Source organism: Choristoneura fumiferana, chromosome 29, assembly GCF_025370935.1.
Source record: "Choristoneura fumiferana chromosome 29, NRCan_CFum_1, whole genome shotgun sequence".
Classification (NCBI taxonomy): Eukaryota; Metazoa; Arthropoda; class Insecta; order Lepidoptera; family Tortricidae; genus Choristoneura; species Choristoneura fumiferana.
The window spans coordinates 8,907,774-8,934,268 of NC_133500.1; the positions used below are offsets into that span (position 1 = coordinate 8,907,774).

Here is a 26,495-nt window from a genome sequence, read left to right on the forward strand (position 1 = left end):
TAAATATTTGTCTGGGAGACATTGAACAATAATATTTTTGGCTTTTGCATTGGCTTTCTTAATCTCTTCCTTATTTAATTTACTTACATTTTCATCTTCTTGTATAATACCCCATAATCCTTTTTCTTCTAGAACGCATTTTACACGGTAAAGCCAATTATTAAAGTTTTCAGCTTTTAGTTGCGGAAAATTCGACGAAGCCATTTTCTTTTTATTTTCTTGACGTTTTTATTTTTCAGTTGACACTTTTCGACGACTTTTGTTTTACATCTTCATTTTTCTTATTTCAATTTGTCTACATATTATTTACATTTTGTACTTTTACATATTTATTCACTATATTTATCTTTATATTGATGTTATATCTTCTTTATTGATAGCCCATAACCTGTTAGAGTTTAAATAAAATATAACACGTAATGGTAGACGATGTTTATTGTGCGGAAGCACATCTTGAAGTAGATCACAATGGATATGTCAATCATGACAATATTATTTTTCTTTACTAGACATAAACAACAAAACCTTAACACATACAAGCCTTGTCGTTAGACAGCCCACGGGCGTCCGATGGTGCCGTGAACATATCGGTGTCGGCTCCGATATCCGATATCGGCCCGGACAATGTGAAAGATAGGTACATATTTCATACATTTTACTTGCCTCGATATGGTATCAATCGTTGTCCGATACCGATATCGGATTGGATAATGTGAAAACGCTCTTATACTATTTATAATACGAGTGAGAGAGACGATACGATACGAACTTCGAATTTCGGAGTAGGCCCTCACTGACCTCACTCAGCTTTCCATTACTTTGAATACGTTTTTAGGGTTCCGTACCTCAAAAGGAAAAAATGGAACCCTTATAGGATCACTTTGTTGTCTGTCTATCCGTCTGTCAAGACCCTTTTTTCAGGAACACGTGAAGGTCTCAAGCTGAAATTGATATCGAATACTCATATCTGCGGTCCCTTGAAGCCTTGAAAAAATCAAACTTTTAAGTCAACGCAATCAAAAGTTACAGTCATTACATTAACTATAGGGTACTTCCAGTTGTCATAGAAACTTGAAATTTGGTGTTTGTGAAGGTAGCTATAATAACACAACTTGCTACGTACAACTGCGTACGTTTTGCTTAGGAGCAGGGCTCTGCTTATACTGGATGTATTAAATCACTCGGAAAAAGCGGCAAATATCTTTAACACACGATTCCCGTTTACATACTTATAAATGTGTACAGAACCCTCAGTGCGCGAGTCCGACTCGCACTTACCCGGTTTTTTGCAGGGAGGGTAAAAATTTTGTTACATATTATTAAGTAGTAATCTGTGTCAATCTATGAAGATAAGTAAGTAAATAAATATTTCGTATTCAATTCTTTTTAAGATAGATGCGCAAAGCCAGAAAAAAAAAATTACATTAAAAAGACAAAGGTGCTGTATTTTAAACTGCCAATTGAAAAACTTTTGAATTTATTTACTAAAACTGTCCGTTCATTGCTTATTTAAATATAATTTAACAATAAGTATAATATTAAAAATATCAAAATGTGTCATTATAACAAAATAAATGTGGCTATCATCAAAAAATCAAATAAGAAAAAAATATGGCAAAACTGTCATTTTCGTATATAAATGAAGGCTGCGAAACGTCTCTCCTTTATAACCTCAAAAATGCGCGAGATGCATCAAACTCCTATGGTGAAGTGAGCTTTTTCTAATCCTTAATTAGTGCTAAAGTGAACGGATTGCCACAATGCCATCGAAAAAGAGAAAATACAATGCGAGGTTTCCCGCCGTGAGTAGAAAAGCGCTGTTTGACGGCAGTAACTATGTGTAATAGGTGTTGTTTTTGGATTGGTTGTGATATCGTGATATTGTTTATTTGTAGGGTCGAATTAAGAAGATAATGCAGACGGACGAGGAGGTCGGAAAAGTAGCCCAGGCCGTGCCAATCATAATCTATATCCTTTTCAATAGACGAGCGCAATGAAAATTGCCGTTTTGTGTATCTTGTTATTGAAGTCTGTTCAGTGTTACATATTATTAGACAAAGATATTTGAGCTTTTCTTAAAGCTTTGAGTCAGTTTAAGCCATTATTATGATCATGAAATCTTATTACGCATCTTAGTATTAGGAAAAGAATGAGCAAGTCAGACCTTATTTCCGATTTGGATTTATTATGGTCCTGTCATGTTTATTGTTAGTAGATTAAAAGTAAATCCACTGGTGAACTAATTTTACTAAGTAGTTTGGAAGAACAACATTTGTTTCTTCAATTTCATTTACAGGGCTTTTAAATATCATTTTTTTAAAGCAGCAAAGGGGGTAGTATAATGAAGATGAAAACTTTAGACTACTTAATTTGTTGACAAAAATTTGACAAATATGCTTAAAGCCAGTTAGAAACATGCATGTTGCTTGGACATTTTCATGCCAGGAGCTTGCATATTGTATGAAGTTTTACAAAGGTGAGCTATTGACGTTTGTCATTTTTTTTCTATCAAACTAGGTATAGGTACTACCACGAGAGGAAGTGAATGAATACACAGCTACAACTTTTTGTGTAATGACTAGGTTTGGGACTTTTGGATGCTTACTGTGGTTCTAGAATCCATGGAGTCGTCATTCGTCATATGCTAAAAAAAAACAATTTGCGAAGTCAAAGTTATGTAATATTTTACATTTTATTTACTTGCATATTTAACACAACATAATACAAATTGTTATTTTCATATACACTAAAAACAATTCTGTTAATCAAAATAAACTAAAACAATTACTTTATGTGACAGCACAAAAATGTCTCCTTCAACTGTCTAATATTACCCGAAACTTCCAAATCTGAGGCGGCACTACCTTTTTTTTGGTATAAATGTATCATAATCGTCATCAATTACTATTTCATGTTCATTTTAAAAAAAGGTAGTAAGCATGGATTGTTACTGTTTTTCCTATATTTTGCGCGGTTAAATGAGTTGTATATTGATCAAAAACTCTTTTGTGTTGAAAAAGATCTTTCTACTCACATCGACTGAAGTTAAAAACTAATTCTCGAAAAAAATATCCAATACTGATATCTCTGTGGTACTAATGAGTTTCACAAGTCGTATTAAAATGATTCAGTTCAATTATAACAAAATTAATGATAATGTCCTTTATCAAAAGTGACAATATTACTCAATTTTTTTAAATATTAAGTTACAAAAAAGTTGTCAGTAGTCTGTCCAACACTAATATCAAAGAAGATGCATATTTAGATAAATTGTATATGTATTGCGTCACCTGTGAACTGCGGCCACTATAATTATAAAGAATTATGATAATTTATTGCACCATATAATAATGTGTTTAATTTACGATGTAACAACATTATCATAGTATTTAATATATTGTTTTATTTTTATATTCTGACTTGAACTTCAAAAATTTTATAATATCATATGACGACTCCATGGATTCTAGAAACATGGTAAGCATCCAAGTCCCAACCCTAGTAATGACAGCAGGATTTTGACATTTTCCCGTTTCATTCATTCTCCTTTTGTGCAATCAGTTCTTTTTGCACTATCTTGACTTCGACTCTTGTGGCACTATCTTTAAATAACTTAAGCAATCTTGATTTGTCTTTCTATTGAAGAATACTTTTGCAAGTTAAATAACAGGAACTAACAAATAAATAACTATGTATATTACACAGTTATTTATAACTATTTGGGTATGATTTTATATATCACTGTCACCTAATAAATAATATTTGTTCCACAAACAGTAGATCTGTCACCTAAATTGAATCACCAGAAAATATAAAATGGTTAGATATTAATTAAAAATTACTTGGAAATAATATCGATCATCTAATTATTATATTGGGTTCCAAAAATAATAAATGTGTCACTAAAATTGAATCACCAAGACGCGCATTGCGGGTCGCAGTTCTACTTAACACTCCTCGCTTCGCTCGTCGTCATACCTAACCAGACCAACCCTAGTAAACTTATAACACCCTTGCATTTGGGGGTTAAAAATACAAAATATGCAGGTTGCCGACATTTATCGACTTTTATAGGTTTTTTTTCTCGTCTAACCCTATCATTGGATAGGTCTTTTAAAACCATTGTTGTGAAGACGATTTTTCGATTCAGTAATCTATTTGCGAAATATTTAACCATAAAGTGCACATTTTTAGTGAATTGCAGCGTTCCCCCACCCTTCTAAAAGTGAAACTGTTGGTTTGAAAAATTTAAAAAAAAATCATAATGGCAGGAAGTATCATAATTTACAAATAAAGCTATAACTGCTATGTTTGCCTGAGAACTATTTAAGAGCAAATAGCATCCTAAGCTAAAAATATACCGCTTAAACTTGGAAGATTCCATACAAAATGCAAAATCCTTAGAAAAATAATAGATACTTCATTTTTTCGTAACGGCTACGGAACCCTATCTTGCCCGTGTCTGCAGGGCTACTGCGAAACTCGAAGTTCGTGTCGTGCGGTCCCTCTGACACTTATACTATTTAATACGAGAGCGAGAGGGACCGCACGACACGACTTCGAGTTTCGAGTTTCGTAGTAGCCCTGCTGAGGCCTACTCCGAAGTTCGTATCGTACCGTCCCTCTTGCATGCTCTCGCTCTCGTATTAAATAGGTAGTATAAGTGTCAGAGGGACCGAAAGACGCGAACTTCGATTTTAGAATTTCGTAGTAACCCTGCTGACACGCTCTTGGCCGGTTTTTTTTACGTTACGACTATCGATCCTACGTGAGTGGTAAATTCCGAGAAATAATTATGTGGGCGTTCACTCCCGTCCAGTCGATTCCTGGTGACTAATGTGTTTTGACATCGTAATTTAGGTATCCCATCCGGATGTTTATATGATCTGTTGTCAGAATCCACTAATTTTAATGAAAAGTAAACGCGGGATTCTGAACGACAGAGAGGCAACACTACGCCTCTCCCCTGTCTACCTATACCTACTCTTCAGTTCGACACCGTAGTTAACCCCCGACGCAAAAAGAGGGGCGTTATAAGTTTGACCGCTATGTGTGTCTGTGTCTGTGTCTGTCTGTCTGTGGCACCGTAGCTCTTAAACGGGTGTGGACCGATTTGAATGCGGGTTTTTTATTTGATTCCAATAATTGAATAGGCACTATAATGTTACGCGATTCGAACACAATCCGGGAGTAACGTAAAGACGTCGCATAAAAAATGTATCTCAAAAATGCGTCAAAACTGAGTATTAAGTAATGAACTTTTAGGCAGATTTATTATGGCGCGTGGTATACGATATGCACAAAAGATGACGTATCGTGGCGCAGCTGTTGCTATATCGAAAATACAAACTGAGACATGGATGCACAGAAAAACCAGAAAAAGAGACCAGCGCTGGGAATCGAACCCAGGTCGTCAGCAATCCGTGCTGCGTGCTATAACCCCTACACCACCGCTGGACAGGAATCTAGACACGAATTTTTCCTATGCATACATATCTCAGGTTGCTTATTTCTACTACGCTACTTATGCAGCACACTAGCTGCTAGCTAGCTGTTGCTGTTATCGACGCGAGCTGTTATCCACATAGAGATGTGCGAGAATGTGTTTTTAATGACCACTAGAGTGGAAACGAAGCCTTAAGGTACTTACTTCACTTGACCCTCTGACCCGCGTCAGTAAAAAACGTATTCAAGTGAGTTTATTTGCATGTATCACGCGACATAGTTCGTTACCAGTTAGGTTAGATTATATGTCTATCTAGTATCTAGTACATGTATCTATGTGTAAGTAAGTATGGGCGAATTCTTAAATTTCGAAGCAATAATTTTATCAAAATATCTGAACACGACTCTATTGTTTACGGCGTAAGCGTGTTCAGATATTTTGATCAAATTTTGCTCACAAGTTTACGAACTCGACTGTACCTTCGTCTGTCTTTTATAGTAATATAGTCTTAGCCCCTGTTTCACCACTAATGGATAAATTTTATTTGATAGATAAATGACCTGCCGTCTTCGTCTATTCGGACATAACCTAACCAACAAAAAGTTGAAAAACCCGCGACTTTGTCACTTTTTGAAGTGAATATCTCAAAAATGGCTGAACCGATTTTGATGAAACATGTCTAAGAACTATCGCTAGAAAACCTGAATTCAAATAAAAATGGCATTCAAATCGGTCCACCCGTTTAAGAGCTACGGTGCCACAGACAGACACAGACACACATAGCGGTCAAACTTATAACACCCCTCTTTTTGCGTCGGGGGTTAAAAACAGAATAAAATAAATATTTTAGGGGGCTCCCATACAACAAACGTGATTTTTTGGCGTTTTTTGCTCGATAATAACGGCAACAGGTAGAATCTTGAAATATTCATAGAATACTATCACTTTAAAAATAAATAATTCGTACTTAAAATAAAATAAAATAAATATTTAAGGGGGGCTGCTATACGTGTTTTTTTTACTAATGTCTAATGTTGTATAGATAATGGTACGGAACCCTTCGTGCGCGAGTCCGACTCGCACTTCCCCGGTTTTTTTCCCAAGAAACTACCCAATTTCCGAGACACATCGCGGTCTTAATTTACAAATTCGGTATATAACAAAGCTGGTTTTGGGAGCGCCCTTTATAATGTCCGCACCCACACATCTACATTTAGTACTTATTACTTATTCGGTGCTTTAGATGTCACCTTTAGGTACTGAAAGAGGGGTTTTTCCACTCCCCACTTAGGTGAGCCAAACCCAAGAACGGATCGATGGAATTGATTAAAATAGAAAAACTGAGGCGTTTGTAAAATGCATGCATTTTGGGCATTTCTATCTACCGTTGTACCCAGAGTTTATCTCTCCGATTTCAACAAAATTTGGGAGGTAGACTCAGTCCATGATTCCGAGCTGGAAAAACAGAGTCTCCAGATGTGTCCCCAAAATATTGTATGGATGTGTGGTGGACGTTTTGTTACGAATTTTTCTTAATTGGACTATCCGACATTAAGGCATTATAACCTTCGAACTTTTTGACAATGGACAATGTGACACCTGGACTCTCGGACATATAGACTATCCGACATTAAGGCATTATAACCTTCGGACTTTTTGACCATGGACAATGTGACACCTGGACTTTCTGTCATTTGGACATGTATGCCCCTAAACGAATATTTTTATATCAGAAATGCCCTTTTACCCGACTCGTCAAGCATTGTTATGTTTTTCGAGCATATGTTCGCACCCTAACGGTTGGACGGGTTTTAACATTATGACGTATCATTAGAACATTCGATTTTTCATAACTATCGTAGTGACATCCATACTTAATATTATAAATGCGAAAGTGTGTGTGTGTTTGTATGTTTGTCCGTCTTTCGCGCGTCGAAAACGGAGACGATTTTTATCCGGAGTTTCGATAACGAATTGATTTTTTTATTTTCCCAGCAAAATCATCACGCACAGTTTCCAAGTGGACAGAAACTGCGACGGAGCTCCGCTAGCGCTACCGACCTACCTTGAGCCGTTAAGAGTATTGGGATACATAAGACTCGATAGCTTGATTCCATCGACATTTTTTTCTTTGACTCACGCAAAATTTCATTGGCTTCGTGAAAAAAAGCGAAATGAAAATTTGCTACAAAGAAAAAACGATTATAGGAAAATAATCTAACAATTAACAAACCATTTACCTCGCCTCGCTCCGCTCAGCTGTTTCCACCAGAGCGATGCGAATATAAGTAAATGAAGCGTTCCTATTGGTTCATGAAAAACACATTCCTTGCAACACATCAATGGTGAAAACGGTTCCGTATGTTTTTCTTTTTAGTTTTTTTACAGGCAGACTGTTTTTTTTATTTTTTTTTTCTATTACAAGCTTTTGAGCTGGTAAAGTTGTCGTGTATTTGAGCCGGAGGGCTGGGGGGCTAGTACAAATTTCTAAAATCTAATTTCGTATCGTACCGTCCCTCTCACTCTCGTATTACATAATATTAGCGTCAGCGGGACGGCAAGATAACGAAGTTCGAATTTTGCACTTCGTAGTATAGGGCTTGAGCTGGGGGGCCCTGGACAAGGACCCCATGTGCCCTTATGGTGAAGACAGTATTAAGATGACGCGATAGTCTGAAACGCAGTCAATAAGTGCACTTGTGTATATAATAAAAATAAAAATACCGCTTTGTGTACTCTGCCGAACCTACATCTGACCAAATAATCATGACGAGACGAAATAGAGCGAAATAAGTAGTTATTTGCAATTGCGCGACAATATGTTTTGCGGTGAAATTGAGCTCGTAAACATTTTCAGTATTTTCTTAGATACAACCGTAGAAATTTAAACAAATAGGCATAAAAATGACATACAGGCGGTGATCTCACTGCTCCTTACCATCAGTCAAATAAGTGGTCTATCAATTTTTAAACAAGTTCCTTTCAAATGAATGGACTGACACGTCTATTGGCATTATTTTTTTATGTCATGCAAACGATTACGAACTTTAGGGTGGTAGACCACATATTTGGCTGATGGTACCATCAGTCATCATGATGGTATCATCGGTCTTGTCAACAACTAAGTACCTAATATAAAAACCTGTAAAGTTTGGCTTTGCCGCCCCTCGCACCCTGCCGCCAGGCCATGCCCCCTTGGTCCTAGGTAAACACACGCCTGCTTATAGCTCCTTAACTCAGCTTCCACCAACACCTCGGACATTGGAGCTGTTCGTGGAGTCGCTCCTCAGCAAGGCCATGCGCGTGACGGCGGCTCGCAACGCGAAGACCCTCAGCCCCTCTCACGTGAAGCAGTGCATCCTGGCGGAGGCGCGGTTCGACTTCCTCAGAGACCTGGTGAGTGCCTGTCAGGACCATACCCTCCTAAAACCCTACGTCAAATGTTTAATATAAGAATTTGTAACTTTATGACAATCATGAAAATTTGGTCCTCAAGTGAGGACCGGGGGATACAGGAGGGAGTTGATACTCAAGTCTTAACCCTTTGCACTTAAAGCAGTATCATCCCAGCCTATATACGTCCCACTGCTGGGCACAGGCCTCCTCTCAGAACAAGAGGGCTTGGGCCATAGTTCCCACGCGGGCCCAGTGCGGATTGGGAACTTCACACGCACCATTGAATTGCTTCGCAGGTTTGTGCAGGTTTCCTCACGATGTTTTCCTTCACCGCAAAGCTCGTGGTAAATTTCAAATGTAATTCCGCACATGAATTTCGAAAAACTCAGAGGTGCGAGCCGGGGTTTGAACCCACGACCCTCTGTTTGAGAGGCGATAGGTCAAACCACTAGGCCACCACGGCTCTAAAGCAGTATCCCTAGTGCCATCCACGAAGACGCGTGATTTTGACAAAATTAGACATTAATGACATGGTAATAAGAATCACGGCACGCGTCATCGTGAACACAGTAACCAGCACCAATATTTGACAGCAAAGCGTGCATAAATATCTGATACGACTACAATTATTATATTTCCATTATAGAGCCGGTAGGAAGTGTCAAATATTTTTTCACACCTCTCCTTCAAAAAAGTAACTTTTCCTCCCTGACGAGAGGGAGCAAAGTGCAACTTTTCTGTTCAAGGCTTTTCTAAGTGTTTTAATGAAAATGCCATTTGATAATTGGAAAGCCACGCCATTTTCTATGCTGATTGTTCTTTAATAATATTTAGAATTATTTTTTTCAAGTTTATTAATATTCGGTGTGAAAAGTTGTATGAGCCACTCGGGAGCAAAATTATTTTCATCTTGGGCGTTAACACTTGAATCCCTCATTACGCTCAGGATTCAATTGTAGAACCCTTCGCTACATTCTGGATTCAATGTACGCCCTCGCCGTAAATACACCATTTTGCTCCCTTGTGACACAAATAACTATTGCACGCTCCGCTGTGACAGATTGCAGGTCGGCAGTGGACATTAATGCAGACGTATATTTACCCCCTGTTTCACCATCCATTGATTAAATTATTTGACGGATAAATGTGATGCCGTCTCTGTTTGTTTTGTTCGAATAGACGGAGACGGCATTAAATTTATCCATCAGTTAAAATTAATCAATGGGTGCAGTCCTGGATTTGTCAATAGGCCGTATAGGCCGCGGCCTAGGGGCGGCAGATTTCGAGAAAATTATTACTTTAGAAAGTTACATAGGGCGGCGGATATAAAGTGGCCTACACTCCTAAAAAACATAAATCCGCCACTGAATGGGTGGTGAAACAGCTCTGCTCCTTAACCTTTTACATTGTTACTATAGATAGAGCGAAAGCAAGCAGAAGTACCTACCGTACCGCTGGTAACAAGTTAAAAGTTAGTTGCTTGATTAGCTCCGCAAAGTGACGCCTTCAATCACTTATCCCTTGTTATTTCCTGCTCCAGGTCCAGAACATCCCAGACGCTTCGGAGGAAAAGGACCAGAGTGCCGAGGATTCGCCTAACGCATCCAGGTTATTACTTTAGGGCCAACGTTAGCTGACGCGGTTTGCACGGAGCTTATTGAACAATAGCATGAGCGGCGCTAACTGCGCGCGTCGCGTGCGTAGGATTGTAGGTACCTGCACCGGCGCCCGCGCAGTGTACCCGCGCCAGCTAGCGTAAGTCCGTACTATTTAACAGTGGCTGCGAGCTGTGCTGTTTAGGGTATCCTGCCTCCTCGCAGAAATATTATTCCTAAATGTTTCATTTGACAAACTGTTTATTCTCCAACTCGCAATTTTCTCCGAAACGAAATATTTTTCTCGGTGTATTTTCATATGGTTTTATAGAACACAGTAGGTTAGGTTCATTTTACGTTCTTAAAAAAAAGGGTTTCAGAGAAAATCGTGAGTTGGGAAATGAAACGGTTTGGCAAATTAAACATTCGGGGATAATATTTCGCCGAAAAGACAGAGAACCGTATATCTTGCTCGCTAATCCTGCCGTGAAGCAGCAGTGCTTGCACTGTTGTGTTTCGGCGTGGAGAGTAAGACAGCCGGTGAAATTACTGGCACTTGAGGTATCCCATCTTAGGCCTCTAGGTTGGCAACGCATCTGTAATACCCCTGGTGTTATAGATGTTTATGGGCGGTGGTGCTCTTACCATCAAGAGACCCACTTGCTCGTTTGCCATCCAGTCGAATAAAAAAAAAACGCGAGTTCTCCGCCGTTTTGAAAAACTTCCAATACACAGAATTTCACGAGAATCGGTTGAAAAATGCAACTTCTGTACGAGATGGTTAATACTAACTATAAAGCCTTCGACTACATCCATCCAACAAAGTTTCCCAACATTCTCCACAGACTTTCCGACACGCCAGCACCCCCCCGCCGACTGAACAGAGAGGACTCCAGCAGCTCCAGCAGCTCCGAGGTCCGGCCTAGGCCCTCCCGGGACCTGCCCGCGCGCAGCGTCTCCCTGGACCCCGAAATACACAGGCCCCGGGTCGACGTCCCCGCGACCATAGTCTCCACAGACACCGTCATCGACTTGTCCCTAAAACCCCCGCAAAAAACAATCCGCACCGCCAATTTCTACCAAGAAACGCTCCCAGATGAAGTCCAGCATCACAGTGTCATAACCCCCAATCCGACCTACGCTAGTCCACAACCTTCTACGTCTAACTACGCCAATTTAACCCCCGTCCAGTGCAGAGTGGAACCAGTGCCAAAGCCAGAACGAAGGTTCTTCGTTGAACCGACGCCAACCCCACCCCTGACTCCGGTGACGCCAGTCATAAATATCGACTTTACGAAAAGCTTAGCTATGCCGGAAATTAAAGTTTTAGGCGCAACCGCTTCTAATATTGTTCCCAATGATATGAAGCCCAGGTTTCACAGGCAGGTCTCTAAGAATAAGGAACCGATAAAGAAAGTCAAGCCTTTGGGAGCGGTGACTACGGCAAATGCCTATGTGGACTTAGACAATTTTAACACTGGCAACCTACAGATCGACGAAGACTATGATACCTGAATATGTTTGTAAGTTTGTTTGTTCTTTTTTCTTTTTGTTTTTTTTTTTTGGTAAGTGTGACGTCATATTTGTTATCCAATGTTTTATAATTGACGTTCTGAACGAGAAATGAGAGATGAGTAACATTCAAAAGTATTTTTTGTGGCAATTCATAGGATAAGGATCCGCGTCGCTTCAGATTCAAACCAGAATAAAAGAAGATAAAAATGAAATAGATCCTTTTGTTGTGAACTGCAACATGTCACAATAGTTTTTTTTATTGTGTTCTTGATTTAACCCTCTCTCTGCTAGGTGATCTCGCTTAGATAAAATAAACACTAACCCCCTTATTCATAAAACTTAACAAGCCTATGTTAACTAACAAATGCTTTGTCCCTTTCTAACAAATACATATGTCGAAGTGACAGATAAGGACAAACGAATTTTAGCGGCATTTTAACTAAAATAGGTTTGACTGTCGTTTATGAATAAGGCTGTAAAGGTTACTCGGTGTTTTAAAATTGGATAGCATCTATACGTGTTGTGTTGTTTTCCATGTATGTGTGGTATTTTTTTTTAATGTGTAACAATTATTGTTTTGTTGTACGAAGTCTAATTAGGGTTAGTGTGAACTTTAGTCTTTTATTTTGTATGTAAAAAAATCTAGATGAGATTTATTTTCAACACTCAATAATAATCAATTGACACGTCCGCCCAACTAGGGTTGAACAAAAGTTACACAACATTAAAATAAAACAAGTTTCGCGCCAACCCTGAGTATTTTGGGAACCGCAGTGCTGTGCGATGTTCAAGGTCAAAAGAACATAGGCAGGGAGTATCTCATCTATATTTTTACACTTCGATAATATGTGGCGTTATCTGGGAAAAGGTACCTTGTTGTCGGTATTGAGTTATTGATATCCCCATAATCTACATACATTTAGCTATCGAACCATGTAAGAAACATGCATGTAGGTTTAATAGATATTTTTTAAAAAAATGTTGAAGCTCAAAAGCCAGAAAAGGTGATTCTGAGAAAATTGAATTCAAACTTATACACCCAATAAAAGTATGTTATTGTTGGAAGTTACATAGATGACATGCTATTTGAGGAGTAGATTGTACGGGCTTTCAGGTTTCAAGAACAATTTTGTAATTGGACAACGGTTTTCCTATAGTTTACCTTGCCAAAGTGCGTAAAGTAAAAAAAAAAGGTTTATGGATTTTTTAAATTTTTTTCTATTTATAGTATATTTCCATTGGATTTTATCGAAGGAAAAAATATTATGCGTAATTGGACACTAAATAAGAACTACTCCGTTTTGAATTAACGTTGTTTATTATATAAAAAAAATACTTTAACAAAAATAACTTTGTTGTTTACAAATGTAATTAAACAGTCAAAATCAACAAACTTTTATATTTAGTACGCTAAAACATAGCCAAATGAGACCAAATTAACTCAACAAATCTTAAAAAATTAGTTTTTTCAGTCTCAAAATTCAAGGTAAAGTTTAGTAAAAAGTTGGTACAATCACTATATATTTTCTAAAAGGTACCTTATCGTCGGTGGTAAAATATTTAGTGATTATGAAGTGATATCATTTGAAAACGACTAATAACTTACGATTAATTTTAATAGTCTTAATTTAAGAACACTGTGGTATTAAAACTCTTAACAATAACCTATAATTTTGTCTCAACACACTAAATGATTAACGTATTTCAAAAGGTACCTTATTGTCGCACGTAAAATGTTTAGTGACATAGTTAAGAATAAGATCTAAAAAAATGCTTTTGATTTGTAGTTGTAACTATTAATCGTTATTATTATAACTATAAATCAACCTCTAAAGACCAGCAGGTGGTAGGACCTTGTGCAAGGTCCGCCCGGATTGCTACCCCATCTTGCTCGCTAATCCTGCCGTGAATAGCAGTGCTTGCATTGTTGTGTTTCGGCGTGGAGAGTAAGACAGCCGGTGAAATTACCGGCATTTTGGACGACCGGATGGCTAAGTGGTTAGAGCACCTGACTACGAAGCTTGAGGTCCTGGGTTCGAATCCCGGCCGGGGCAGATATTTGTGTGAATAACACGAATGTTTGTTCTCGGGTCTTGGATGTTTAATATGTATTTAAGTATGTATTTATCTATATAGTATGTTTATTGCCTAGTTGCTTAGTACAAGTGCTTTATAGAGGTATCCCAGGTCTAGTTGGCAACTGCAATGGTTTATTATATATCGTTGCTCTTTGTCTAAAAAAAAGACTAATCCTTAAATCGTTTCACTATTTCGCCGTGGCAACAGTGCTTGCAGTGCATTGCGAGTTCGCTGTTTAGCGCAAAGACGCCATATTGGTCGTATAATAAATAGGGCGTCTTCGGCGCTAATCGCCATCTTGCGCGCTCGCGGCATATCGCATGCTGGTAATTGTTGCGCTCGAAGCGAACTCGCTGCGCGCTCACCTCGCTTTCAACGCAAATAGGCGGCCTAACTGGCTCGCCTTTGGTGGCCAGTTGAATAAAAATTAAACGCGAATTCTTGCCGTTTTGAAAAGCACCGCAATCACGCTTTCATTCGAGAAGGCCTGTGAGCAGTGGGACTGCTAGGATGAGATGGATGATACGCGCCGATAAAGCCGACGTCTAATTAAAAAAGATACCGGACATTCTCCCCTTTTTTTACCGACATCTACAAAACCCTTCGGCGACTGAATAGATAGGACTCCAGCAAGCTAATAACGTTTGTCTTCGGACTTATGGCTTTTAGGCCTCTCCCAAATTTAAAATTTACCGCCCACAAGCGTCTTTGTGTGACCTCGAAGTTGGACCTACCCTGGACCGTTTGTCCCAGGTATACATAGTCTCCGACAGAAACCGACTATGCGGGAGTTGGGACAAAACATTAGTTAAATGGCTTTCCTTGCCCATGTTCATTTCTACCAAGGTCGGAAACTGCTGAGGTCTGCGAGCATAGCACTGAGTCCTCATGGTCCAGCCATGGGCCGACTACAATATCGTCCGAATCGAAGGCGAGTGACGTACCCGCCATTAATGTTATGCCTCGTCCTTTAACCCCCGTCCAATGCAGCGGTGAACAGTTCCAAATCACCTCAAGGATAGGTTCGTTCTGTTGAACGGACGCCAGACCCAACCTTGACTACCGGTGTCGCCAGTCGATAAATATCGAACTTCCCGACAAAGCAAGGCTAAGGGGGAGGTTAAAGTTTTAGGCGCAACCGCTTCTAATATTGTTCCCAATGATATGAAGCCCAGGTTTCACAGGCAGGTCTCTAAGAATAAGGAACCGATAAAGAAAGTCAAGCCTTTGGGAGCGGTGACTACGGCAAATGCCTATGTGGACTTAGACAATTTTAACACTGGCAACCTACAGATCGACGAAGACTATGATACCTGAATATGTTTGTAAGTTTGTTTGTTCTTTTTTCTTTTTGTTTTTTTTTTTGGTAAGTGTGACGTCATATTTGTTATCCAATGTTTTATAATTGACGTTCTGAACGAGAAATGAGAGATGAGTAACATTCAAAAGTATTTTTTGTGGCAATTCATAGGATAAGTATCCGCGTCGCTTCAGATTCAAACTAGATTATTCTAGTTTCTTATAAAAGAAGATAAAAATGAAATAGATCCTTTTGTTGTGAACTGCAACATGTCACAATAGTTTTTTTTATTGTGTTCTTGATTTAACCCTCTCTCTGCTAGGTGATCTCGCTTAGATAAAATAAACACTAACCCCCTTATTCATAAAACTTAACAAGCCTATGTTAACTAACAAATACATTGTCCCTTTCTAACAAATACATATGTCGAAGTGACAGATAAGGACAAACGAATTTTAGCGGCATTTTAACTAAAATAGGTTTGACTGTCGTTTATGAATAAGGGGGTAAAGGTTTCTCGGTGTTTTAAAATTGGATAGCATCTATACGTGTTGTGTTGTTTTCCATGTATGTGTGGTAATTTTTTTTAATGTGTAACAATTATTGTTTTGTTGTACGAAGTCTAATTAGGGTTAGTGTGAACTTTAGTCTTTTATTTTGTATGTAAAAAAATCTAGATGAGATTTATTTTCAACACTCAATAATAATCAATTGACACGTCCGCCCAACTAGGGTTGAACAAAAGTTACACAACATTAAAATAAAACAAGTTTCGCGCCAACCCTGAGTATTTTGGGAACCGCAGTGCTGTGCGATGTTCAAGGTCAAAAGAACATAGGCAGGGAGTGTCTCATCTATATTTTTACACTTCGATAATATCGCTGACTTATTACAATGTGATTATAGTTGCTACATACATACAAATTGTGTCCTTCATTACAAGGTACTTCATTACACTATTGTAATAATCAGCGATATCAAATTGTATGTTTTTTGTATGGTTTAATTATTATGAACCAAAGTTTCTACTTACTGACTGTATATTTACTAAATATTATTATGCTGTTCACGCACATGAGATATTGTTCTATGTTAGTTAAAACGATACGTATTATAGGATGTCAAAGGTTTTTTCGAGATGGAAAATAGATCGCTTAGAACATGTTTAATAGAAAAAACAAAGATTTAAGCGAATTAATTAGGTTTTCATGACAGAAATATCGCTAGATGGCGTTATTAGCGATAGGTCCGTTTGGCGTTACAGTTTAGCTTTCGATTGGCTCATTTATACTCTAGTCCAAAATTAAGCGAACTAGATTGACAACTGAAAATGTTACCAGACATAGCAAAAAAAAAACAGGCATAGGAATATGTCGATACAAATTTGTCGATATAACCCTGTGTAGACGCGGAATGAAAATGTTTGTCACTTTTGGACTTTTTTTTTAAATAACAAAAGGCCTGAAAACGACAAAATGGATAATGACAAATAATAACGCAACGAAAATTTCACAATAACGGAAATAGTTCCAAGCAAGCCGATGGCAGTTAAGTCGAATGACATATATGAAATGTTAATAAAACAAAACGGCGGATGGCGTCCTTCCCGATGTTCAATATTTATTTTAAAAAATATATTTTATTATTATTTCTTGTTGAGGTTTTTTCTAACAACGATATTAAGTTTTTACTTTTTTATTTAATATCGATATTACAGCACTCGTGTAACTGTGGCAACATTTACGCGTAATGAACTGTCAAGTTGGTTCGTCTAATTCTGGACTCGAGTGTAGTTCAAATCACAAACGTAACAAATCTCGATGTTGTCTAACGTTGTGTAATTGTCACCAATAAATGTTTTTTTTTTTCTTTTCTTTTTGGATCTCACGACACTAGCGCCATCTAGCCGGTCATAGAAACCCTCATTAAAAATGATTGAAATTATAACAAAACTTGCTCTTGCTGATACCTGTTACGATTTGAACTGAATGTTTTGTTTGATGTATCTTTAAGGACATAAAATTAACTAAATTAAAGATTAAGTTAATTTTATTATACTTTTTTAACTGTGTGCCCTTTGTTTGGCGTTCTCGCTTTAGATTGGTCAGAACATTAAACCAACATCATTGTAAAAGGACCAATGAAAGCGCAGTTGATAAAAGCGAGGTTTGATTACGAAAATATATTTTTTTATTTTGCTGCAAGTCAATTAAATTGAGATTTATTATATAGAATAGCATTAAGTATGCCATTCGGAATGTGAGAGCGTTGGTCTAATCCTCTGGTCTGCGGCTAGATGGGTGAAATAAATCTTTAAAAAAATGGATATCAAAAACACTTAATTTGATTTGTTTTCGTGAATAGACCAGAGAACTGGAGAGTGACTCTCCTAAGTGGTAGACAATTACAACTTGGCCGAGATGTAAACACGTTTAGTTTTTTTTGCTATGTATTTGAGCTCCGAAGTACCTACCGTTATAAAATATTTTTCAGATTATTCCGAAACTAAGAATTCTACTACAAAATTTTCAAGAATCATGATGAAGTTATTCATCTACAAAATTAGGATAAATAATTTTATTCAGTCGCTTAGTTTGCTTTTATGATTCATTTTCTTTTGGGCTCTGTGCCGGATACGATTTGGTTGACAGAATTGTACGGTGTCTAGGTATATTGTCAGGTGTCTTATTTTGACGTTAACCGAAGTCAAGACACCTAACTCCGCATAAAACCTTCGAGCGAACAGGCCAAGATATAATTGTCTGCCAAGATTAGCTTGAGGTTTATGAGGTAGGTTCGTTTAAAGCATAGGTTCTCAAGTGGGCGAAAACGAGCGAAACTGGCACTAGAGGAAAATAAGGTTGAAACCTATGGTCCTGGGGCTGTCCGACATAGTCCAGTGCAAAATAACATTGATGGCGCCTTTTCAGAGGTGCTGTCTTGTAGTATGAATACTCTGTGCTTTTGTGCTCTTGGGTCGTGTCGAATAGAATCCCTGTTATTTTTATTGGCAGTTGAACACTCCTATTGTTATTAATATTATGCGTTACTGTAATAGAATGTGTAAATGTATTTTTCTAAATAAATCCAGTACGCTGTCACTGGACAAATAAGAATAGGTCCACGATAGGTCAAAAGTCATTTCGATGTTTAGAAACCAAGTGTAATTAGAAATAAAATATAGAATGGATTATTGACATTATTGTTCGAATAGGCGAAGAGCTGGGTAGTTGAAGTGCGAGTGTTATTTTAGGTGAAATTAGGTATTTTATGGCAGGCAAACACTGAACATTGTCCACCATATTCCTTGAGTGTCATAGTTCAATGAGACTCCTAGCTGTATAAAGCGAACGGGGTTCTGTGATTGCCCAGTGATGGTTTTAATTTACTTTAACCTTGTCAGGCCCAGAGTACCTACCAAATTTAGGACAAAGAGTCAGCAAATATAAACTTTTTCTTGATTAGTATTAGTCAAGTTTCAAATTGGGATACTTACGAGGTTAAGTCGAAGGGTTTTATCAGCCATCTTCGTTCTCACCTCAGGATTAGCAAGGTTCGCCGTTGACAGACACGTCGAGGAGGATATCAATAAATGTGAAATGAGTTACTTTATGCTTTAAAAAAGTATAATGTAATTCGAGTATTCAGTTTATTGTTTTTTTTATAGGTAGTTGTTGTGCTAATGGGTTTTTAAAGAACTCTCAATTTTCCTCTTTTTTTGTGTGAAATAAAATAAATGTGCCAGCTCTTAGTCTATGGATTCATATAAATGTTTAAATGTATAGAATCAGTCTGTAAGTTAGTAGGTATTTATGTGAAAACGTTTATGTATCCAAGAATTTTGGAGTCGGTTACCAGTGGCACTGATGAGATGAGTTATTTGATTTTAAGTTTAGTTAAGTGGAGGTAAGGTTAAAAATTGTTTACCAACTCTGTAGCTGACGCGAAGACTGTGTACTGAAGAAATCGAAAGCAATACTGCATAGGGAGGGTATTTATGTATAAAAACTGTTAAGACTAGTAGTGTGTACAACGTAGTATTGTATGTTTTTATGTTGTAAATTATGATAGAAATACAGTTTGGTGATACGTAAATTTTAAAGGTAAACCAAAAATATATGACTATTGTCAAGAGGGCGCTATTGTTCTTATTTATATGGCAATAGTTCAGTATAGTCGGAACAATGACATCTTGACTTGTCTACAACGTTTACCTGTTAGCTCTGATGTTAATTTGGAAAGGCTTTGTAGTGAAATAGTTTCATTCCCCAAGCGTTTTTTTTTTCAGTAGTTTATTATAAACATTGTTTACAATGATCCGTTGTTGACTACTAATCGTTTTGGGCATTTTTTGTTATTGTTCAAAGAAACCGCCACAGTGACACTGACAATCATTAAAATTATTGCCAGTGTAAGAAATTAATTCCAATGAAATTCCGCAACATGGCGAATAGTCATATATTTCTGGTCAGGCTTTAAGTGCATTTCATTTATTTTCGATATTCCCACTGTGGCGTGAAAATGAAGAGGCCCTTACCCAGCAGTGGGGATTCCCACCGTCGCAAAAAGTGAAGCAACTCCTGAAGGAAATATATAGCCAATTTTTTTCCATGTAAGAGGGGGACACGATCATGTGGGTCACGTGATGGAAGCAATCACCGCCAACCATAGACACCCGCAACACGAGGGGTATCACAGGTCCGTTCCTGGCCTTTTGAGAGCTACGAATTATTATTTCGTAGTTTGAGAGATTGGTAGGCTCGTTTTTTAAAGATCCCCGAGTTGTGCCGCTCCGGAGAATGCGGTCCCAGGAATCTTTTCGTAAGTACTTTGGCGGGATAATTTCGCCTTTGTACATCTCTTGACTGTAATTTTCATATGTTGTATGTACAATGAAGTGTTATGTTATACGACACAATACAATACTTTGTGATAAGGGGGAAGAGTATTTTTTTGCATATTTTCGTAGTATCTTCAGAACTATTTATCTTAAAATTATAAAATATCTATTTTAGAGATTGTCACAACAAACCCATTCATTTGATTTGTCATACGTTTTAGTTAACAAACTTTATTTAAATAAAATCTATTTTTATGAAACTTGGCTAGAGTCATACCATACCTATCCTAAATCTATGCAATTCTGATAGATAATATTAATACACGGGTCGAATCTAGTCGAATGGACTCCTTTTGAAATCTGTTGAAAAATTAAAAGTGGTACCTCGTGCACTAAAGTTAATTTACAGCAAGCAGGCAAGAAAATAAATAAACTCAATATACAAAAATATTTCGCTTTATTGGTGTTAAATTAAATTATTGTTACTTAACAATAATAACTTAGGGTTACCTTAACTTGACACAAAATTTAGAATTTTATTTGTGGTTTCAAAATAATTATCCAAAACTTTTCTAACCCTTATGCATTTTTATACAAACTATAAACAATGTCAACATTCAAGGGATAAGAGATACTGCATCAAGACAAATTTAAGGATATTGTTGGCAAGATCTGTCAAATTTATCTATTCATTTAACACAACCCTCGTCGGGATCGACTGGATAATAATGGGCTATATTTGCACCCCAGTGCGAAATTCTGGCAATTATTCTCAGTTATAGATACAATATTGAAGACAAGCGAGAAAAATAAAATCTTCGCACTCCACACTTCTTAGTTTGCGCCTACTAATAAGTACGGCTTACTGGGATTTTTCCCCACAAGTCCGCAGTGCGAAATATGTGAACAGTCGGCAGCAGAAGGAATGAGTAGTTAGGATGCTCATAATGATGATCTACACACGACGCTACTGCCAAGGTAATAGTGTTCAGATACTACCGAGCACCAGAACTGCTCATCTACTTCTGGTGCTGAATGAACAAGGGTGCAGTGCAAACAACTAGGAATAGCACAAATAATTAATTAATGATTCTGTATGTATTATGTATTACTTAGTTAAACAGAGGGGAGAGACAAGGTTTACGAAAATCTGTGTGCTTATTTAAGAAGGTAAAGTTACAGTCAATCAAGTAGAATAAAAGAAAAGAAAATTATGAAAAATTAAAAAAGATTATTAGCTTTTATTGCGAAAACTTTCTAAAATCACATAGTTTTGATAACTATGTTCTAAAATCACATAGTTTTGATAACTATGTTTACTCTGTTATTGATAAAGAATTCAAAGCGACATACTTTTCAACATATACATGTTTCAAATAAATAATATTGTATTGTGAGATTCTAAACATACAGTTTGAAATTATTTGAAAATTTTGTTTTATTAGAAAACTGAACGCAGTTTTGATATTTTATAAAATTCAAAGCTATGTAGCTCGATTTAACAATTCACTTAGCATATATAAAACAGTCTGTATGTTGTTCCCTAACACTTAAAGCTATGTGATATACCCTAAATAGATCCCGTAGTCAAAACATAATGTGATTTCACTTGACAAATCAACAAGCATGCTGGTGAAAAAAGAGAATAATAGAAAAGATCATACTAAAGAGAAACACCTAGGCAAATCAAGCTTTTTACAAGTAGTTGTTTTTTTTTCTTTAAAAGTATAATTAACAAAAATTTTAATAATGTTGTTTCTAATTTCATCCCACCATTTTAAGCAACAACACATCCTAATATGAAGCATTTCTTAATTTAAAGTATAATTTTGGAACAACAGTATGAGCTTTCTCATTCTGAGACAAAGCCCGTTGCAGTGGAATGTATAAAGGTTCAAGATGATGTCATAAACACTTCTTGTTGGATTTGCCAAGTGAAAACCCACTGTAATTAATAAATTAGGACATTGCGTTAATACTGACATTACAGTTACTAAATAATATGGTAATTGATGGCGACATATGTACATTGTTGTGGCATGAAATATAATTTAGTAAAATGTTATATACACCCGCATACGTATGTAACTTAGACCGAATTATTTATATTATACAACCATTTATGTATATCATAATCAACTCTATAAAATAACTTAATGCTAGAAATATTGAATTAATGATATTATGCAAAGAAAAATGCATTTTCGTAGTATACTTTATGGGCTTAGTGCAATAACACATTATTCAAATAAGAATAAAAGCACCCTTATTAATATTACGGTAAGGCACACATTTGAGCGTTTTCCGCGGTCAAAGACGTGTAAAACTTGTAGAACACCTTAGACCAGCCTAAATAATAAATAAAAGATCTCAAAGTTGCTGGCTCTGAACACTCTTCTAAAGGGGCTCATATTTTATAGGAAGACTTGAAGTTAAAAATCCTAAGTACACACAAAATATATATTAACTTACACTAAAACAAATTGCTACAAAAATAATACATCCAAAATTATTGATAATATAAATTAACTTAGCCAAATTAAATGCTAAACTTAAGTTAACCAAATATGTTTTGGAATGAATGTATAGATTTATAATTGGCAGTCTTTACATATTTTTTTCTTTTGCCTTGAAAGTATGGGAACTTCAAAGTTTTCATTACTTTATTTTGAGGCAAGTGCTATTGGGGCATTAGAAAGGTGGATAAGCTTTGAGGTACATTCATTATATTATAACCATAATTAAATAGCATCCGCTATAACAAAGATGGTATAGACCTGCAACAAACCTAGACTGACTTGTGCTCAGTCGTAACAACCTAGAATTTTCAACTCAACTCATTTCCCTCATACAAGCTTTCACAGACCTCCAGCAGCCTCAAGACAGGGCTTATGTTATATGGGAATAGTGATCTAGAAACCAATCGGCTAATCTGTAGCCGGAGTCTTATTAGAACGCTCATAGTTTCATCCAAACCCCTACTCCCTGCAGAGTCTGTGTGTTGACACGTCTCAATGAACTTTGGCCAATTGCGGCGAACATACTTCAGAAATCTAAGCAGATACAGCAAGAAACATGTCTCGTTGCTCACTAAGTAATCTAGCAAAACATCGCTGTCATGTGAGACTACCTTCAAGAATTCTATGAATGACGCTATTGGGTTCAACATAGGTATTAAATCTGGATACACGGAATTCCTATACACAATACCAACTGTTATGTCCAAAGTACACACCATAGATTCAATCAAGTAATCGTCTTGTTCACTGAACAAGTGTATGAGCATTTTAGTGAAGGGTGTCTCAGGGTGAAATTCCATTGTATTTCTAATGAAAACGTCTAGTTTCTTCAAAACATCGCGAATGGATCGTTCAACTATTTGCATGTCCTGTATAGCATTGTAATCAGATGAATCAATCGAGCTATCTGACGAATCACAGCGCATTTCTTTAACTGTCACCGCAATAGATTTCAGAACTAATAGTGACATTCTTTGCAACATGGTTTTATCTACTTCACTACTAGATTGTGAAGAATCCTCGTTTTCATCATCTCCGTAACTTTGATCTACTAATTGAATAGAAGATGACATCGGCGTCACTGCAGCGCCTAAGGTATAGTCCCTTAAAACTGTACACTCATTACCTAGAAAACTAAAACCACTTCTACTATTCCTTATTCTGACATCATTTAGCAGCCTGAAATCTTTCACAAATCGGACAATTGAATGTGCTAAACAGCATATTTCTTCAGGTAAAATATCTTGTAAAGCTAATGTCGAGCCATAGCACAAGACTTCATTGAATAAACTTAGTAAGTGTGTGTACACCATGGCTGGAAGCACAGTGTTCCGTAACAAGTCTACAAAGCCTTGCAGATCAGCATAGAATGGTTTAGTATCAATAACTGAAAGATTCGCTTTCACACTTATAATATTCTCCCAAAGTGAAAAGAAAGTAAGTATACAGTTTTCAGCATTGGCTAAATTCAGGTACCTAAGAAGCAGGAGTTTCATATTTTTAACTAAAACAGGCCAGTGATGCTCTAGCGTTTTTATCGTTAAGCATTTTATATGTGAAGTGTCAAACGATTCAGAGTCTGTGAGTATGACAGTTATGCATCCGTTTTCATTGACCCTCTCCATTCTTGATGCTAGAGGTTCAGGGGATTCAGGCTGCTCTACTCCACTGACCTGCTGATCCAAGGGGAATTTCAACACAGGCTCATGGAGTTTAAATGTCGCCGATTTGTTTTCAATCGGTTTTTCACCTGATGAAGTTGATGGAGCACTATGAGTTTGTAGATTCGAAAACTCATTGTGTAAATTATCGCCATGAGAACTTGATGATGGCATCTGACTTGTACTGCTGTAACCAACACTACTTCTGAAGGGATTGTCTTCCTGAACATGCATGTTGCCAACAGAGTTGATGTAATTGCTGTCTTCTAGAGGATGCTGGTCAACATCTTTCCACTCCACTATCCTTTTAATAATATCAAGGCTAAAGTTTATTTTTTGTACTGTTATTCTGTTGATTCTATCAAACAGATAAATGTTTTCTGCAATTTGTTGTAGCCAGTTCTCATCAACTGTATCCTTGGCAACTATTAGGAAGCTAGCCAGTACCCTGCTGGCTACAAACGTAATAAACTTGCTCTTATGGTCTGCCAACTCTACAACCTCTGTGATCCAGTCATGCCTGTTTCTCACAAGCGTGTCACATGCCTGCATTAGTTTAGAACATATTGTACCAGTGTTGTTCTGTTTTAAATAAATATCAAACATAAGCTGCATCGTTGACAAATAAGTTAAGGAGCATGTCAGTGGCCAAGACACTATGTTGAGGCGCCTGTCAAACATTTGAGACACTCTGAGCTCTTCTACGGGACATAAGCACTGCCCTACCAAGTTCTCTTGAAGTATCCTCAGTTCAGTGAGAAGTTTGTCATCTGCCACTGTCCATAATGGAGTTGAATTGGAGCCTGAAGGTATTGTGTCCACTAAAGGCAGCCGTAGGATGGCAGAACAGTCAACAGCGTCTTCGCTGACGGTCCCACTATCGGGAGACTCACCATTTCGTGGAAATTCATCAGAGGTCTCAGCTGCTGGTGTTTCAGAGTCAAATATATCTGCAATCTCTTCAGCAGATCTGTCGCTGCCATCGTCGATGTCTGGCGCGTCTATACGCTGCTTCTTTTTAACGGGTTGATCGGAAGCCATACCTTCATTTGACTGCGCTTCGCAATCCAAGTGCCCCCGCAAAACCATTAACTCGTATCGAATCCAACTTTGTTTTATTACTCGCGTCGTACGCGGACCACAATTAGATGTAAGCCGCAACGATTGCCAGGCTGGAAACAAAAAGGCTAAAATGAATGCGTGACCTTTCCAAGTAGCTACTCAATTACGCGGACCACAAAGCCATCGCGTATTCCGTCTAAAAAGACGCCAAACATTGAATCATACTTTCAGATCTCTGAATTACGATAAATTCTTATCGATTTAAGTTATTGACACATGAAATTATCATTTTAAAACAGAAATTCAATAAACTTTCCAAAATATTTTGATGGCATACATACCATTGACAGGCGAGCGAGGTTGTTTGAATAGATATTTCTGTAGGAGGAATCCATAAGTTATCGTGTCTCATTCACTGTAATCCAATATTGCACATAATCACCAACTTTTAAGTGATTTTTCTTCGGAGAACACAATTTGTAATAATAAAAACTCTATTCAACAGATCGTCGACTCCATTACGCACAATATGACGCTCATTCAAGTGTGATACTCTTTACGTTGGAATTTATTTTATATTGCCAAAAAAAGTACAAAATAATACATGTACGTTTCTTAAAATATATTTTATAAATTAAAATAAGTACGACTATAGTTCATAAGCACAAAAAAACATTTTTTAGTATAAAAGTGCTAATACTTGTAAAGGATTTCCGTAGCCACTTCCGGGGAGGACGTTGCCAGCGCAATGCTCCCGAATTTAGCAATCACGATCGGTAGCGAACCGGTTGGAATGTAGCAAGAAGTTCGATTCTACCTTCAGTTTTATCCATCGCACGGTTTTATCATTGATATTTATTAACTTTAAAAGTATAAGATAAGCAAAATGCTATGATGTAAATTTTGCAAGTTGTCACTTTTTTCGTCAATCTAACTAAGGAAAACCACAAGATTGCACGTTTTTATTGATTTATACATAATAATTATATAAAATCAAACCAGATATGAAATCGTTAATAATTTCAAACGGTAAATAATTTTCAAGTAAACTTACTTAAATATATTCTGAACTGAGCATTTGC

The 26,495-nt window shown here is 37.2% G+C and overlaps 2 protein-coding genes across 2 annotated transcripts; one reads left to right on the forward strand and one right to left on the reverse strand.

Annotated features, from left to right (window-relative positions):
- Positions 1-1,648: 1,648 nt before the first annotated feature.
- On the forward strand, positions 1,649-12,761 carry NC2alpha (negative cofactor 2 alpha). The gene is made up of 5 exons (XM_074109715.1): positions 1,649-1,802; positions 1,896-1,968; positions 8,700-8,842; positions 10,383-10,450; positions 11,283-12,761. Exons 1-5 carry the CDS (start codon positions 1,761-1,763, stop codon positions 11,950-11,952), a joined length of 996 nt encoding a protein of 331 aa, XP_073965816.1. The 5' UTR covers positions 1,649-1,760; the 3' UTR covers positions 11,953-12,761.
- An 8,701-nt stretch (positions 12,762-21,462) lies between these two features.
- Positions 21,463-25,957, reverse strand: lin (protein lines homolog). Its single transcript, XM_074109948.1, has 2 exons — positions 25,755-25,957; positions 21,463-25,523 (listed from the first exon to the last, which is right to left on the reverse strand). The coding sequence occupies exon 2, from the start codon at positions 25,438-25,440 to the stop codon at positions 22,999-23,001; it is 2,442 nt and encodes an 813-aa protein (XP_073966049.1). The 5' UTR covers positions 25,441-25,523; positions 25,755-25,957; the 3' UTR covers positions 21,463-22,998.
- Positions 25,958-26,495: the final 538 nt, after the last annotated feature.

Bases quoted from the DNA above. Each gene is read 5' to 3' on its own strand.
- NC2alpha (XM_074109715.1), top strand. From the start codon at position 1,761: ATGCCATCGAAAAAGAGAAAATACAATGCGAGGTTTCCCGCC. The intron at 1,803-1,895 runs GTGAGTAGAAAA...GTTTATTTGTAG, and splicing joins ACAATGCGAGGTTTCCCGCC to GGTCGAATTAAGAAGATAAT. The intron at 8,843-10,382 runs GTGAGTGCCTGT...TTCCTGCTCCAG, and splicing joins TCGACTTCCTCAGAGACCTG to GTCCAGAACATCCCAGACGC.
- lin (XM_074109948.1), bottom strand. From the start codon at position 25,440: ATGGTTTTGCGGGGGCACTTGGATTGCGAAGCGCAGTCAAATGAAGGT.